This window comes from Prinia subflava, chromosome 15 (assembly GCF_021018805.1).
Source record: "Prinia subflava isolate CZ2003 ecotype Zambia chromosome 15, Cam_Psub_1.2, whole genome shotgun sequence".
Lineage (NCBI taxonomy): Eukaryota > Metazoa > Chordata > Aves > Passeriformes > Cisticolidae > Prinia > Prinia subflava.
The window spans coordinates 11,625,884-11,640,168 of record NC_086261.1 but is presented as its reverse complement, the minus strand read 5'-3'; the positions used below and the strand labels follow the sequence as shown (position 1 = coordinate 11,640,168).

Here is a 14,285-nt window from a genome sequence, read left to right as displayed (position 1 = left end):
GTACTGTCCATCCTCGGGTTGGCACTGGGTGCCAGGCTGCCTGGCTGTCCTGGAACCTGCTGGGACACAAGAGGGGAGGACACACTGCTGTCCTGGAACATGCTGGGACACAAGAAGGGAGGGACACGCTGCTGTCCTGGAACATGCTGGGACACAAGAGGGGAGGACACACTGCTGTACTGGAACGTGCTGGGACACAAGAAGGGAGGGACACACTGCTGTCCTGGAACGTGCTGGGACACAAGAGGGGAGGGACACACCGCTGTCATGTGGAACATGCTGGGACACAAGAGGGGAGGGACACACCGCTGTCATGTGGAACATGCTGGGACACAAGAGGGGAGGGACACACTGCTGTCCTGGAACATGCTGGGACACAAGAGGCTGTTACGGTGCAGGGTGAGGCTCAGCACTCAGACCTAGAGCTGCTGGAGCAGAAGGTGAGGGGGGTTTATCTGCTGCTGGTGTCTGTCTCTGCTCTGGGGTCCCAGTGGCAGCCCATGGTCTGTCCCAGTGGCAGCCCATGGCCTGTCCCAGTGGCAGCCCATGGTCTGTGGCAGGTTCATGGCCTGGGAACGTAGAGAACACAGCAGCAGCATCCAGCACAGGCCTCAGCAGCAGCTCCCTGGCCAGGCAGTGCCCCTGGGTGCACTCAAGCACAAAGGTGCCCTCACCAGGGACTGTTCCCTGTTAAGCATTAGGCCCATGCAGGGGTGTTTCGGGGGGAGGCGTTCAGGAGGAAACACATAAATGCCTTTCTGAGTCAATCTTGCCTACAACTGCTGTAAGGAACAGCTCAGGGAATACAGTTACAAAAAATAAGTCTTTTTGCACTTGTTTACTAGCACATCTGGCAATGCTATTCATGCAGACACTTTCCCTGCTACCCTTGTCCTACAGCTACAGGAAAAAAGGGGGAAAACAGGAAAACCTAATTCTAATAATTTAAACACTGGTAGGATAACCTCAGGGCAGGAACAGTCGTAATTTAAACAAACAATATTCCTTTAGCACCACTAGCTCCTTTTCCTTGTTTATAAAAAGTGGACAAAATGCTGGCCTTAGGCAACCCTTTCATTCAAGAAGGAACTTCCCATGTCTGGGTCCCTTTCTGGCCATGGAATGGATTTGCCATTATTTCAGTGGTATCTGCTTGAGGGAAAGCAAATACTTCAAGAAAGTCAAGGGCAGCATTTTTAACATTATGTGCCATTACCAAAGATGTAAAATGTTATTTATATAACATTTCAGAGGCCAGGAGTTGTTACTATCATTACATTGTGTTCTCAGTCTTTGAAACAATGATTCAGAAAAATGAGACATTTTTCAGCTAGATCTGATCGATGTGTCATTTTACCATGCAGAATATTCTTTAACCTACTTTTCCCTCCTCAAAACACCTACATGCTGCCCTTCACAGGGCTGTTTGTGAGCCCAGTGACACAGGGGCAGGGCAGTGGCCAAGCACACACTGTGCAGGAAGGAAAGCACTCTGCTGTGGTATGGATTTATTCCCAATTGTTTCCAGTCTCCTGCACACTGCTGTGTCAGAGCAGGACAGGTCACTGTGTGCAGGTCCCTAGATGTTTATACCAACACCCAGTCATGTCTCACATTACTGATATTTACAGACTTAAGGTTTGCATTTTTCAGTGTAGTTATATCTGAAATCTCCAAATAAGCCTGAAACATCAGTGCACAAAACCCAGCATTGTCTGGAATTGTACATGCCCATAGGACTGGCCCCTGGTCTGCACAAAATGAGTCCCTGTATTGTCCCTGACAGTGGTGCTGTATGGACTGGGCTGTTTATTCCATTTCAGTTTTCTTTTGATGAAGCTAAAGCAATATTATTCCTACACTTTCTTCCAGATGCCCTTAAAGTGTTTATTAGTGCTGCTTATTAGTTCCTGGTGTCTCTGGTGTGGAAATACCACTGCTTTGCAAACACAACCAGCCACACATTTCACTTCCCCCTGAGCACAGAGTGCATGCAGCCTTCCCAGAATTTAAAGCTGTTCTTAATTTGGCTTTTGATTCACTGTGTTCATTTACTTCAAAATTACAGTTTCAAGAATTATTACAATTATGAGGTAATGACAGCATTTTAGGCAAAGGGAATTATGTCCTTAATTTCCTCTGTTCTTTGTACAATACAAATTCATGACAAAATCCTCAGTATCAGCTTTAGCAGATTAAGTCAAATGAAAACAACCATGTGTTCTGTGATTTCTGCAGTCATTTTACAGTTATAATCTAAACACACAGAATTATACTGCATTTTCTTTGAAGCCAGAGGCCAAACATTATGAAAATACTCTTTGTTTCTTTGTTGGTTAGAAATAACTGAATTAATCCGAGATCTGATGAGGTCCAGTACCTTGACAATTGAGAACTGATGGGCTGCACAGTGTCATTTTTGTGCTGCTTTAAGGGAACTGGCTTTGAGAACAAAGTTGTTTATTTTGAGCTTGGCATATCCTGAATTGGTGCTGGAGTGTGAGTCCTGCTGCCCCTCTGTGGCTTGGCAGGAGATGTCCTACAGAAACAGCACCAGACTTCCAGCAATGCAGAAGTGAGCCTTATAAAACATAAAACTGAAATCTCCATCTGCCAAAGGCACTGAAACCCTCCCCTGGATTCTGTGATAATCCTGCTAATTGGGTGAATCTGGTGAAATGTGATGAATGTCGTACAAAGTCCACATGTGGCTATTCCTGGATCTTAGAATCCATGCTTGTAACTGCAGTGTTGCTGATTTTGACACTCTCATTTGAAAAACATACAGCAGGGTGGCTGTATTAAAATATAAATTGCTTGATTAACATTAGTAAGAAGATATTTCCCATGCAAGGAAACAAAGCAATCCTGAATGACATTTTCAAGGTGTGATACTACATGCTAAATTTAAAGTCACTTTAATTAGACAATAATTAGTATTCTTCCAAAGCTCAGAAATTAGTTCAGGAAAAAATAATTTAAATTTCTAAAATGTGTCCTCAGAAGAATTGTAAAGAAGGATATCTCTTGAGGAAAGTCTTATTTCTCACCTTCTGCATGTTGATGTCTCTGAGGTGTATTTCCAGACTGGTAAATATTTATATGATTATATTATACCGATTTCTGTTAAATTATTTCTTTACACTCTAGAAACACTGTAATGTAGCCATTCTGTAAACAATCCCAAATTAATTTGATGCTATTTCTGGTAGTTAAAAATTAAATTCTCAAGCAGCTCTGAAATGCATCCAGATGTTGGGAGATATTGATGCCAGTTTGCCGTTTGGTATTTATGACCAAAGAATATTTGTGTGTCAGTAGGATTAGAGTATGCCAAGTGTTGTTTGAACATTTGTCCGTGTTTTGTACTATGATATTTGTCTGCCACTGGGAAAGCATTATTTTTTTCAGGTTTAGGAAGTGGGATGCTTCTACTAAGTGTAAAGTGACATTTCTACCAGTTCTTACAGTTCTCTTACGAAGCTAAAACTTGGAAATTCCCTGATGAGCAGAAGAGAAGGTGGCATTTAAAATATCCTCCTTCCAGACTAGTCTGTGGTACATCATGATTTTTCATCTACTGCGACTGCCTCTCTTTTTTTTGTTGTTAATATTTTATTAGAGTTCTTGACCAAGAATACCAAGCAGCTGCTGAAGGACAAAATTCAGTTGCCTGTGTTGCTCTCTATAGGCTGAGCAACCATAAGGTTTTGATTGTCCTAGGAAACAAGCCAAAACAAATTCCAGAGCTGACAGGGATATCCAGAATGGTTAAAACACGGGAAGTGTTAAATATGAGCCCATGACAGGGGGGCTGATTACGCAGGGAATTGCCTTGTTTTGGATTGTAATTGTGGTTTCAGAGGTTGGAGATGTTTGGCAAAAACAATCAAACGTATGGAATGCATTAGGGTTTTGGCCCTCTGCCATATTGCAGCTTGGTAATGTACTTCATTAATTGCTGTACAAAAGGATTTAAGGCTGTATGGGACAGAGCTCAGATTGAGACCCGAGGTGAGCCCAAAGCAGGGCTGAAATGATCACAGGCACACACCCAAAGCTGGCCACTGAGAAATGTTTTCAGACTGCTTTAGCTCACTAATGCAAGTCAGGGCTGGGTACTTCACTGGAATGCCCCATTGTGTGGTTTGAAATGATCTGGTGGCTTTCAGGAACTCTTGTGCAACACAGATGTCTGAGTAATGAGCAGTGGAGGCACAGAGCAAGGGGGGATAACTGGGGCCATGGTGATGGGCAGTTTGTAAGTGTTTGTTTTGTGTATTTTGGATTTGTTCCTACTTAGGATAGATGTTCTAGAAATCCTTACACAGAACCTGTGATGGTCTCTGGAATTGCTTAGACTGACCCACTGCACTTAACACACAGCTGGGAGAAGTGTTATCAGACTTCCATCAATTCCATGTGAAGTATCACTTTCAAGTTCATGAATGACCCAGGAATAGAAAGAAAAGATGGGGAACAGAAGGGGCAGTGCAGGCACAAAGTATTCCAGAGCTCTGTCAGTGCTGCATTTCCTCTGCAGTCTGCACATCTGACCTCAGCTGAGGGCTGAGCCCTGCTGTGATACAGACAGAAACTTCTAACAGCATTTCTGCTTTATTGCAGGGCTTCTCTGAACTGTATGGTACTAATGAAACATAATTAAAAAAAGCTCTTCTGTTGTGAAAGGTCATTAGCTATGAAAGGTTGCTTTAAGGATTGCTATTTCAATCCTTCACCACTGTCCCTGTTTTCTACAAGGTCTTCTGCTCCTTGCCAAACCATTTCATTTTGGATCTGATCCAGTTCTCATCAAAGTCATGGAAAAACTCCAGTGGATCAGGCTATTATTATTTGTGGGTGGAAAGGGAAGAGGAACATGCTTGTATCTGATTAAATACTAACATTTTCAGCTGATTAATAAAAGGGAAAGGGAAGAAAGTACCAGAAAACTGTTTTCAGTTGCTCTGGCAGAGACCAGCTATGTTGCATGTGGTGCTGCACCAAGCAGAGTATCAATACACAGCACAGTAATAAGGACAGTCATTTTCAGAAGGTCAGAGTATTAGAGTAGATGCTAATGAGTTCCAATTCCACTGTGTCTAACAGGCTGCTTTCAAAAGTTAGGGTTTCGTATAGCACACAGTGTCTTTCTTGGATTGACATGGAAGTCATTTCACCCCAATGCTTAAATGGTTTGTTTAAATTTTTGCCACCTTTTTCCTGTTCTTTAGGGCTTAAGTTTAGAACTAATCTTTGTCTCTTAAGGCATTGAAAGCACTGCAGTTGCTGACAGTAATGCCTCTAGCCAGTGCCTCTCACTGCTTGCTTTCCTAAGACTCTTTTTTAGTTGCTCATGACTTTGCCAAACTTGCACAGTTCACAGTGAAATTTCCCATGCTGAGAGGCTGCCTCGAGTTGAATTTTTGGAAAGTGTCAGCAAAAAGGACTTAGCTGCTTCCAAGAACAAGATTAGGAGAAAACACATTGTTTTATCCATCCAGAGTAAATTTTTCCAGCTGTTTTTTTTTTATGACCTGCAGAGCCTCCATGCTTTGAAGAGAGGACTTGAAATGTATGCCCTTTGGAATCCCCAGGGAAATATACTCAAGTCTGGCATCCTCAAAATATTGTGATTTCTTGTACATGCAGTTCATTCTAGCCTTCTCCAAATGTTCCCCCTGCTGTGAGTGTTGGTCAGAGCTGTCCTGCCCGTGCAGGCAGCACGTGTGGCAGCACGGCAGTGCCCAGAGGCACCTGGCATGGCTGGGCTCCCGAATTCCTGAAATTCCTCATCTGAGAGGCCCCTGCCACACCAGGACCAAGGGCAGCGAGACTCCCCCTGCTCTGACAGAGCTTCCCTCCCTTTGTAAGGGCACTGTAAGGGAGGAAAAAGAGTAAAGAGTCACCAGACAGGCTGGGGCAGAGAGGGGGAGTGGGGGGTTTGAGGAGCTGTGTGAATATTCCAGGATAAAGGACTGGATGTGGCAGCTCTGGGAAAAGGAGCTGCAGAGAAGAGCAGTGGTAAGGAAGGGAGGGCAGAAGAGAGGGAGGTGATGGGAAAGGTCAGGACTCCAAGATTTTCAAATTGGAGTATGGGGAAGGCACAGTGGGCCATGAGGGAAGGAAAAGAGGAGAAGATGTGTTGGCTGGGAGAAAAGAGCCTAGAAAGGAACATAACTCATGTGGTATTCGGCCCTGACCACGTTTCAAGGGTCTTTGATGTCCAGAAGGACCTGAAGTGCAGTGATACAGTTTGAGTTTCTTCCTCCTCTGCCACCATCCACATCAGACATGAGAGCTTTCTGCTCGCTTGGTGGAGTGGGAAACCCAGGAGGGGACCCTGGAGGTGACCCAGGAGGTAACTCAGGAGGTAACTCAGGAGGTGACCCAGGAGGTGACTCAGGAGGTGACCCAGGAGGTAATGCAGAGGAGTGCCCTAGGGCTGCATCCTAACTTGTGATAATCCCATGTGAGGGTCTGAAGAAATTCTGGCCTTCCGTTTTAAAAACGTACAGGTTGGCTTTTGTTCGTTTTTGTTTGAGCAAGCACACTTTCCAGGGGAGTTCTTTGAAGGGTGTTGCTGCAGTGGCAGAATCACAGCCTGCTGATCAAAGTCAAGGATACTGGTGCAACTCAAGTTCACTTTTGTGTTTATGCACAATAGATTTAATAACTCTGGAATGCTTATCTTTGCAGCCTTCCTATTCCATTGTCATAATTTTTAAGGCATAGAATATGCTGACACTAATCCAAGAGCAACAGAACAGCAACAATTACAATACTGCATTTTTATTACTACTGGCGTTCAGCTTCACGCTTACTTGAACTTGGCCTGTTTTCTTCTCTATAACACAAATTGATTCTTGGTAAGAACTAATTTGGCTCTATTTTTATAGAATATTTGTAAGGAGGGGTTTAAGAATGCCTCAACAGAAAAGAATAGTGTAAAATGGAAAAAGTGAATCAGGTGCCTGTGATTTATGCAAGGCAGATTTCCAGGATTATTGAATTTCACTCCCAAGGTCAGTGTAGCATTCTGTAATTGAGAACAAACAGCCACTCCCTGTAGCCAGTGATTCATTGAGAAGTCAGTAGTAAGTGTAACCTGGTATTTTCTTGAAAGTACAATAATCTGGGCTACACTTTATAGGAAAAGAAAGTACATTATTGTTTTATAATTACAGCCAAAAATGCATTTGTATTATAAAATAGGGTAAATATCCTTTAAAATTTTGATGTTATTTAAAAGGAGATTTTTTTACAGCTAACATAAATGGGCTTATTTCCCATTGTTCTGTGTTTTATTGAGTTTTAGCTTGTACAGTTTTTACTTGTACAAGATGGGAATAAATACCAAGTGTGTACTAATACTAAAATAAAAATGGTGGCAATTTATATTTATTCATAAAAGTCAAATGATATGAGAAGGAAGGAATAGAGGAGACATACCAGAAATGCTGCTCCAAATGCAAACTATAAACAAAGGTGAAATCCTCAAAATGTTTTTAGATTGGACTTGCCACTGAAATCCTACCAACTGCACTACCCAAATTCGTTTTTCTTCCTCTCCTTATGTAACAATAAATACAAAACTCAGTTCAAGAAAATACACTTGAAGCAGTTCTCTGCTCAGTTAATAAATCCTCCTATAGATGTGCATATGGTAGTTAATTATTACTGTATAAGAGGGTGGGGTTCTCATTTCCTTGCTTTACTCTGACATTGCTTTAATGGGGGCATATGCACAATGCAGGAAAAGAGACCTGGCTGAGCCAAGTGACAAAATGACATCTATTGTTTCACGACTGTTCCAGTGAATTTCCTTTTTTATACAGAATTTGCTTTCCTTTTACCTTGGCCACATTTCTGTGTCTCTCTGTAGAGCTTTTCTCTGGATCTATATTCTCTCTGGCTATCAATGGATTTGTTTCCCCTGCCTCTTTTGAGGAAAACACGAACCATATTGGATTTCAGTTTCAATGGAAGTCTTGTTTTGCAGTGGGTGGGAAGGAGTAGGTCTGTGCTAAACTGAGCCAAGACAAAGCTCTGCTCACTGCACTCACACTCACAAAGGCCCTGCTTTGTAAGAGCTGCCTCAGTCATCATCCAGGGCACCCCAGACACTCACCCCAGCTTGGCCAAAAGAAGGGGAGAACTGCGGTGATGCCCACTTAAAATTTCACACTGAAAGAAAGCACTGGGGAGTCCACACACTTTGGATTTCTATGTTTGTGTAAAAATAAAATGATATTTTACTGCAATTGAATTTGGGTTTGCAGTTAAACAAAAAATATATTATTTTTATACAGAAATGTGATTATTTTTGTCTTGTTAACAACAAAGTAGCCCAAGTTACGTATAAACAGAACTTTTGTCATGTGTTTTTCACTGGTAGAAAGTTAAGCTATTACTATTAAGACAGCACAGAACATTAGCATATTCTGGAGACAAAAGATAACACAGCCAACATTAATTATACCACATAGAATAGAGTAATAATAAAGTACCTTCTAAAACATGGTGTGAATATAAAGAACACTAAGAGCAGCAGCCTTTCTTCATAAATCTCACTTTATAATAATAAAATGTCACTATTCCTCCAAGGCTTTTTCCAAATAATAAATTTTAAGTTGGACCATTGAATCAAGGAAGCCACAATCCATATTTTATTCTGTCAGAGTATTCCATGATGCACTGGATAATGAATTTGTAATGTACAGATGTGGGACTAGGAGACACCTCCTGAATCTTTAAACTCTGTCCTTCATTAAAGAGGGAAAACTGGTTGACAGCTATAAAGAGATACATGGTTTTGCAGCTGGTGGACAGGTAATAAATTCCTAATAACATGCTAAACAGAGAAGTTTTTCTGACCTCCATCTGCTGTGCTACAGCATCTCTTCACAGTGGAATGTTCTTATCTAGATAGCAGCAAAAAGAATATTTTTAAAACACCACTGGATGCCAGCAAGGCCCACATCCATTAAAGATATATATTACTATCTTTGACGTGACCTTGCCCCTTTAAATATTTCATATAACCAATGATAGAATTTTTTTTCTAAAACGTTTGCCAAGAATGCGTTAAATGAAACCATCATTGGGAATCACATATGGGCTTAACAAGATTTGGGCTGTTATCCAAGAATTACATATGCCTGAAACAAATGTTTAAAATTGTATTCCTATATATGTCAACTGGACAGAAAAGGTATGAACCTCTGCAGGTTTCCATTACCCCTTGATTTCTTGCTATGCATGACAGTTGACCTTCACATACCCAAAGTCTCAGAGAAGGACCAACCACATCACATGCTGTGTCCAGGTTAGTCCAAATTCAGGGTCCTGTGTCCCCTCACAGTGTGATGTGTGAAGGTTCAGAGTTGGGTCAGGATTTGTTAAAGTGTGGCTTGTGCTTGGCTGTGAGGAATCCCTTAGTGCCTGCTGGAGAGGCTTTGTCTTCAGCAGCTGTGCCCCTGTGGAGTTTGCTGCTACAGAGCAGGGCAATCAGTCAGGACAAAGATCAGCGAGATTCCCTCAGTATCTCAAACAACCTACATGAAACTCACGTGGAACCACCAGTGATCAGAAAGGAAAACTCTTTATGGGCAGTATTCCTCACTACTGATTGTTTACTGTGATATTCTGATTGATTTTGGTTTTCCAGCACAGTAATGAATTTTTTTCCCTTATGTCAAGCTGGCATTGAGTTAAGTCTTGGTCAGGGGTGTCTGGAAGCTGCCATCCAACACTCCAGGTGAGGTGGCAGCACAGACAGAGTCTGAAGTCTGACACCTGTGCTGCTGTTAAATCTGGGGAGCACCACTGCCCTGTCTTTGCAGAGCTTTTCTTACCCCAGATTTCCACTTGATCCTTGTTTGATGCTGCTGGGATGGCTCTCCTTAATTGCTGTCACCCAATGCAGTCACAGTTAAAATGTTCTTTTCACCCACCAAAGCCTTTTCTGAAAAGATTCCTTACTTAAAGTATCACATGGAAAATAAATCATACCATGATACTACTTTGACTTTCTACATAACTTTCTGTCCAGTTGCGTAATCAGAAGTGGTTTAGCCTTGGCAGAAGTATCTCCAAGGTAAATAATTTAAATTGTGTATCAATAAACCCTGTCAGTTTCAGAAATTTCCATTAAAATTTTTTTCTGAGCTTATTCAGTGACTTCAGTCATGGAAGCTGACAGCATAAAAATGGCTGTAGACAAGCTTGTAAAAAAGATATAAATGAATTGGAAATTACTGCATGAGGGAAAAATGAAGCCACAAAAAGATGACAGTATTGAAAAACCAGAGGCAAAGCATTTGTAATTCAGTACTAAATATCAGAATTACATTTATGAATGGTAACAATATGACTAATACAGTTGAACTATTTTACAAGGTCACAGGACTAGATGTAATGCTTCAAGCATTACATCTGAAGTGTACAAAGCTGCACAAAAAGAAAATTTAAAGCTGACAGTGGGCCAAAGCTGCCTGCACCAAAGATCATCCCAAGCTTCATTGCAACAGGATTAATTAAAGCCTGCTTGAGTAGTAGCTGTTAGGGACAAGGTGAGGGGAAGTGTCTCACAGTGGACAGTGGCCCATGGGGATTCACTCAGTTTTTGGACAGGGGCACTGTCTGTTGCCTGTGGCATCATCCAGTGCAGCACTGACTGCAGGGCTTGGTCAGGAGAGCTGAGTGGGAGAAAAGCCCAGCAGTGCTGGTGACTCAAGTGCAGCTCAGGCTCTGATTTAAAGGCCTCACTCCAAGCATTTGCACTTACATCATCCCAGTGCTGAGGTTCACCACCACAGCTGCCTGAAGGAGCAGTGGAATTGTTGTGTTGTTCCTGGGTTGATCCTGTGGTTTCCCCATTTCAGCAGACAGGCCAGTGACCTCAGTCTTGGGGGAACATTGCATGGAAACACATCTGCTAACCCAGAGGTATCAGCAGGATGCAGAGAGAGACAAACACGTCAGGAGTCTTTCTTGGGCGACATGTGGTTCAGTTCAGACTTTTCAGTCCTGCCCAAATGACCAGAAAAAGGCTATTAATGTGAATGATCATCAGGAGACACACAGGGAGAATACTCTGGAGGGGCTAGGAACTGAGTTACTGGAAGAGAACAGGCTTGCTGAGCTTTCAGGATCATCTATGGAAATTCATGAACTGGATAATTCTTGCAGTAGAATGGTTTTAACTGCTCCTAGAGCCTCATTTAAATATAAGGATGAAATTTCTGCAAGCTTTTTGTGTAGACCTGATTCTGCCTATTTAAGGACACAGTACCTTCAGAAAAATCCCAGCTGGGACTCCTCCTGAGAGCAAATTTCCTAAAATAACAATCACCACCACAGAGCAGTAATCTGCACCTTTTATTTTTAGACTTATTAAGATCCTGGTATGGAAGATAACATCAAGTAAGAAAGAGAAAAACATGCATGTGATATTATTTCCAAGCAGTTCCACAGTCACAGACCTATTCCTCTGCTGCCAGGAGGCAAAGAAGTTGTTACAATAATTCATTACTCACTCTGGCTTTTTTTCTTATCTTAGGAAAAATATTTATCCCTAAAGAAAAGCCTGTAGAAACCCGCACAGAAGAGAAAGTCACCCTGGATCCAGAACTAGAAGAGGCCCTGGCCAGTGCTTCAGATACCGAGCTCTATGACCTTGCAGGTTAGAAAATGTATAGATATGATCCTCCCACATGTCCAGCTCTTCTCTGCCCAGACTTGCCACCAGGAATGTCTCATGATGGCCCCTCAAGCCCCTGACAGGTGGCCAAGCCGTGGCCACTCGTTGCCCAAGATAATTGAAGTGTGACTCGACAACTGCTGCATTTCAGACTTCTCTTCTTAAAACTGATGTGCCAGGCCAGGGGGAGATGAACCAGCTCATGGGATTTGGGAAGGGCAGGGTGGACAGGGGGCTGCAGGCTGGGGTGCAGGCACTGTGATGGAAGTGACTGATCCTCCTGCATCACACTGTTTGTAGCACATACTGCTACCTCCTCCCAACTCTGACATCCCAAACAACCAGGTAAACTTGTCACATCATGCAGTGGATAAAGACCCTGAGTCCATGAGGACATTTGGAATTGAACCCCTTGAATGAGAAAATTGGTTGCCAGGTGATCAGGCCTGGCTATCTTCACCACTTCTGATTATTTCCCAAACTTACTAATATCGATGTGCTTCCATAAGAAACCCTGTTGGGAATGCCAATGCATTAAGCTCATCACATGTACAGTAAAATTTTCAGATACACCAAACAACAGAACATAAAATTAATAACAAGTGCAGGTTGTATATTAGGGAAGAACAGTGATTAGGAGTGTAGCATTGAAACAGTTTACCCAACGAGGTTGTGGGATTTCCATCCCTGGGTGTTTCAGGCTGCAGCCAGACAAAGCCTTGGCTGACCTCATTAATGCTGGCAGCACTCCTGCCCGAGGGAGGGGCTGGACAAGATGACCCACAGTGGTTCCTTCCAGCTGGCACTTCTGGGAGATGCATTCTACATTGACTCAATTGTTCAGAAATCTATATGGAAAGTGTCTGTATCTCCAGAATTTGGAGCCCAAAAGACTCTCCCTTCTAGCAGGCATGACGCACACAGTTAACATTTTATAAAGGGGGTTTTGTTTGGGGAACTGAACTGCAATTTGTAGTAGATACTTTCCTGCAGTCTGTGTTCCTGCCATTAACATTGTATCCTCTTGCTGGTGTTTACACATTTCAGCTGTTCTTGGAGTGCACAACATGGTCAACAACCCAAAATTTGATGAAGCAGGAGCCCGCGGTAAAGATGGAAAAGGAATCGTGAGAAGTAAGCAAGCAGATTTCTCTTGTGGGCTCATGTCATCTTTAGGGGCTTCTACACCTGTAGGTGGGGTCTAATTTAGTGTAACTGGGCCTTTGATTGATCTAATTAATCAGGAAAGGTGACTTTTTAAAAGTAAATACAATCTTAAAATTCATTATAACAACAACCATAGGATACAAACAGATCGTTCCTAAGGAAATTTGTTTTCCTAGAGAGCAGTATCTGGTTCTGCAGAGATGTTTGAAAGAGTGGGAGTATTTAAGAGGCCAAGACATAAATTTCCATTTCAGCTTAGGCAGCAGGCAGAAAACAGAGTGAGCTGTAGCTAAGAGTTGGCCACAGCTCAGGCCAGGCTTGCCCCAAGTACCTGCATTCACACAGCAGAAAAAGGACTTGTAACCACTGGGCTCAGATGTGGCAGAATCCCTGTCACAGTCCCAGCTGTGACCAGAGTCACCTTGAGCTGCATTCACAGGGAGGCAAAGACTGCGTGGATGTGCTTCTGCCCCAGGCACTCCCTCTGATCTCCCACCTCCACCTGGCTCCTGTGGCAGTGTGTGTAAAAATTCCATGTTCTGGGGTTCCCTAGGGACACAGGGAACGGAATCATTGTGGAAATCCCCCAGGAGAAACAGCTGTAGTTATTAAAAACAAATCCAGAAATGTTTGCACTAAATAAACAGACCTTTGGTGAATCAGATCTTAGCTCAGCTCCTCCCTGGATGGAGGGAGAAATGGGTGCATGTGAATTCCAAGCTTTTCTTGAGAGCTGCCAAGCCTTGATCCAGAGCTTGTCACCTCCAGGCCCTGGGATATCAAATGGGCTAAACTTTACTTTTTAAGACAAAACTATGGAATGCCCTTTCCTAGGGAAAAAGTACTAAAAAAATGTTTTCTTCTTCTAAGGCCATGAGAACAGCAGCTATCTTTACCAAGGGCTTTCCTTTCCATCTTCCATTGCTAAAGGGGAGGTAGGAAATAGGACACTGTGTCACTTCATTTTTCTCAGGATAAAGCTGCTCTGCAAGCCTTCCCAGTGGGGCCCTGCATGAGCTGCCATCCATCTCATAACAGGCAACTGCATGCATTACTAATCCTCATAGATTTCAGAATATTTTGGTTGTACTGAGTCAAAAAGTCAGCTATGTGAGTCAGCTAAACTATGCTCTGATCACAGACCTACAAACCAGACAATCACCATCCCATCACTGTATTCTTTGGTCCAAAAGCAACACCTTTCCTTAGCCAAGTGAAATGCTTCAGTAAAACATTGCTCATCAGTGTGGCAAAACAGCATCATGATTAAAGAAACAAGAAAAACTCATGGAAAGCAACAAGAAGTAGAAAATGAAAATTCCTCCCAGCTCTAGACTGAGTACACTGTGATGTCTAACCTGAGGGCAGGGTGCTTGTGTGTCCCCTGCTCCCAGTCTAGCAGGGTCTTTCCACA

The 14,285-nt window shown here is 42.7% G+C and overlaps 1 protein-coding gene across 3 annotated transcripts in view; it reads left to right on the top strand.

The window, feature by feature from the left end:
- The window catches only part of LOC134558761 (tropomodulin-2), a 34,872-nt gene that overhangs the window by 12,314 nt on the left and 8,273 nt on the right, over positions 1 to 14,285 (top strand). For all 3 annotated transcript variants that reach the window (XM_063412953.1, XM_063412952.1, XM_063412951.1), the window contains exons 4-5: positions 11,564 to 11,686; positions 12,752 to 12,838. In XM_063412953.1, coding sequence (XP_063269023.1) covers positions 11,564 to 11,686; positions 12,752 to 12,838 — 210 coding nt within the window. The remainder of the gene's footprint in view (positions 1 to 11,563; positions 11,687 to 12,751; positions 12,839 to 14,285) is intronic.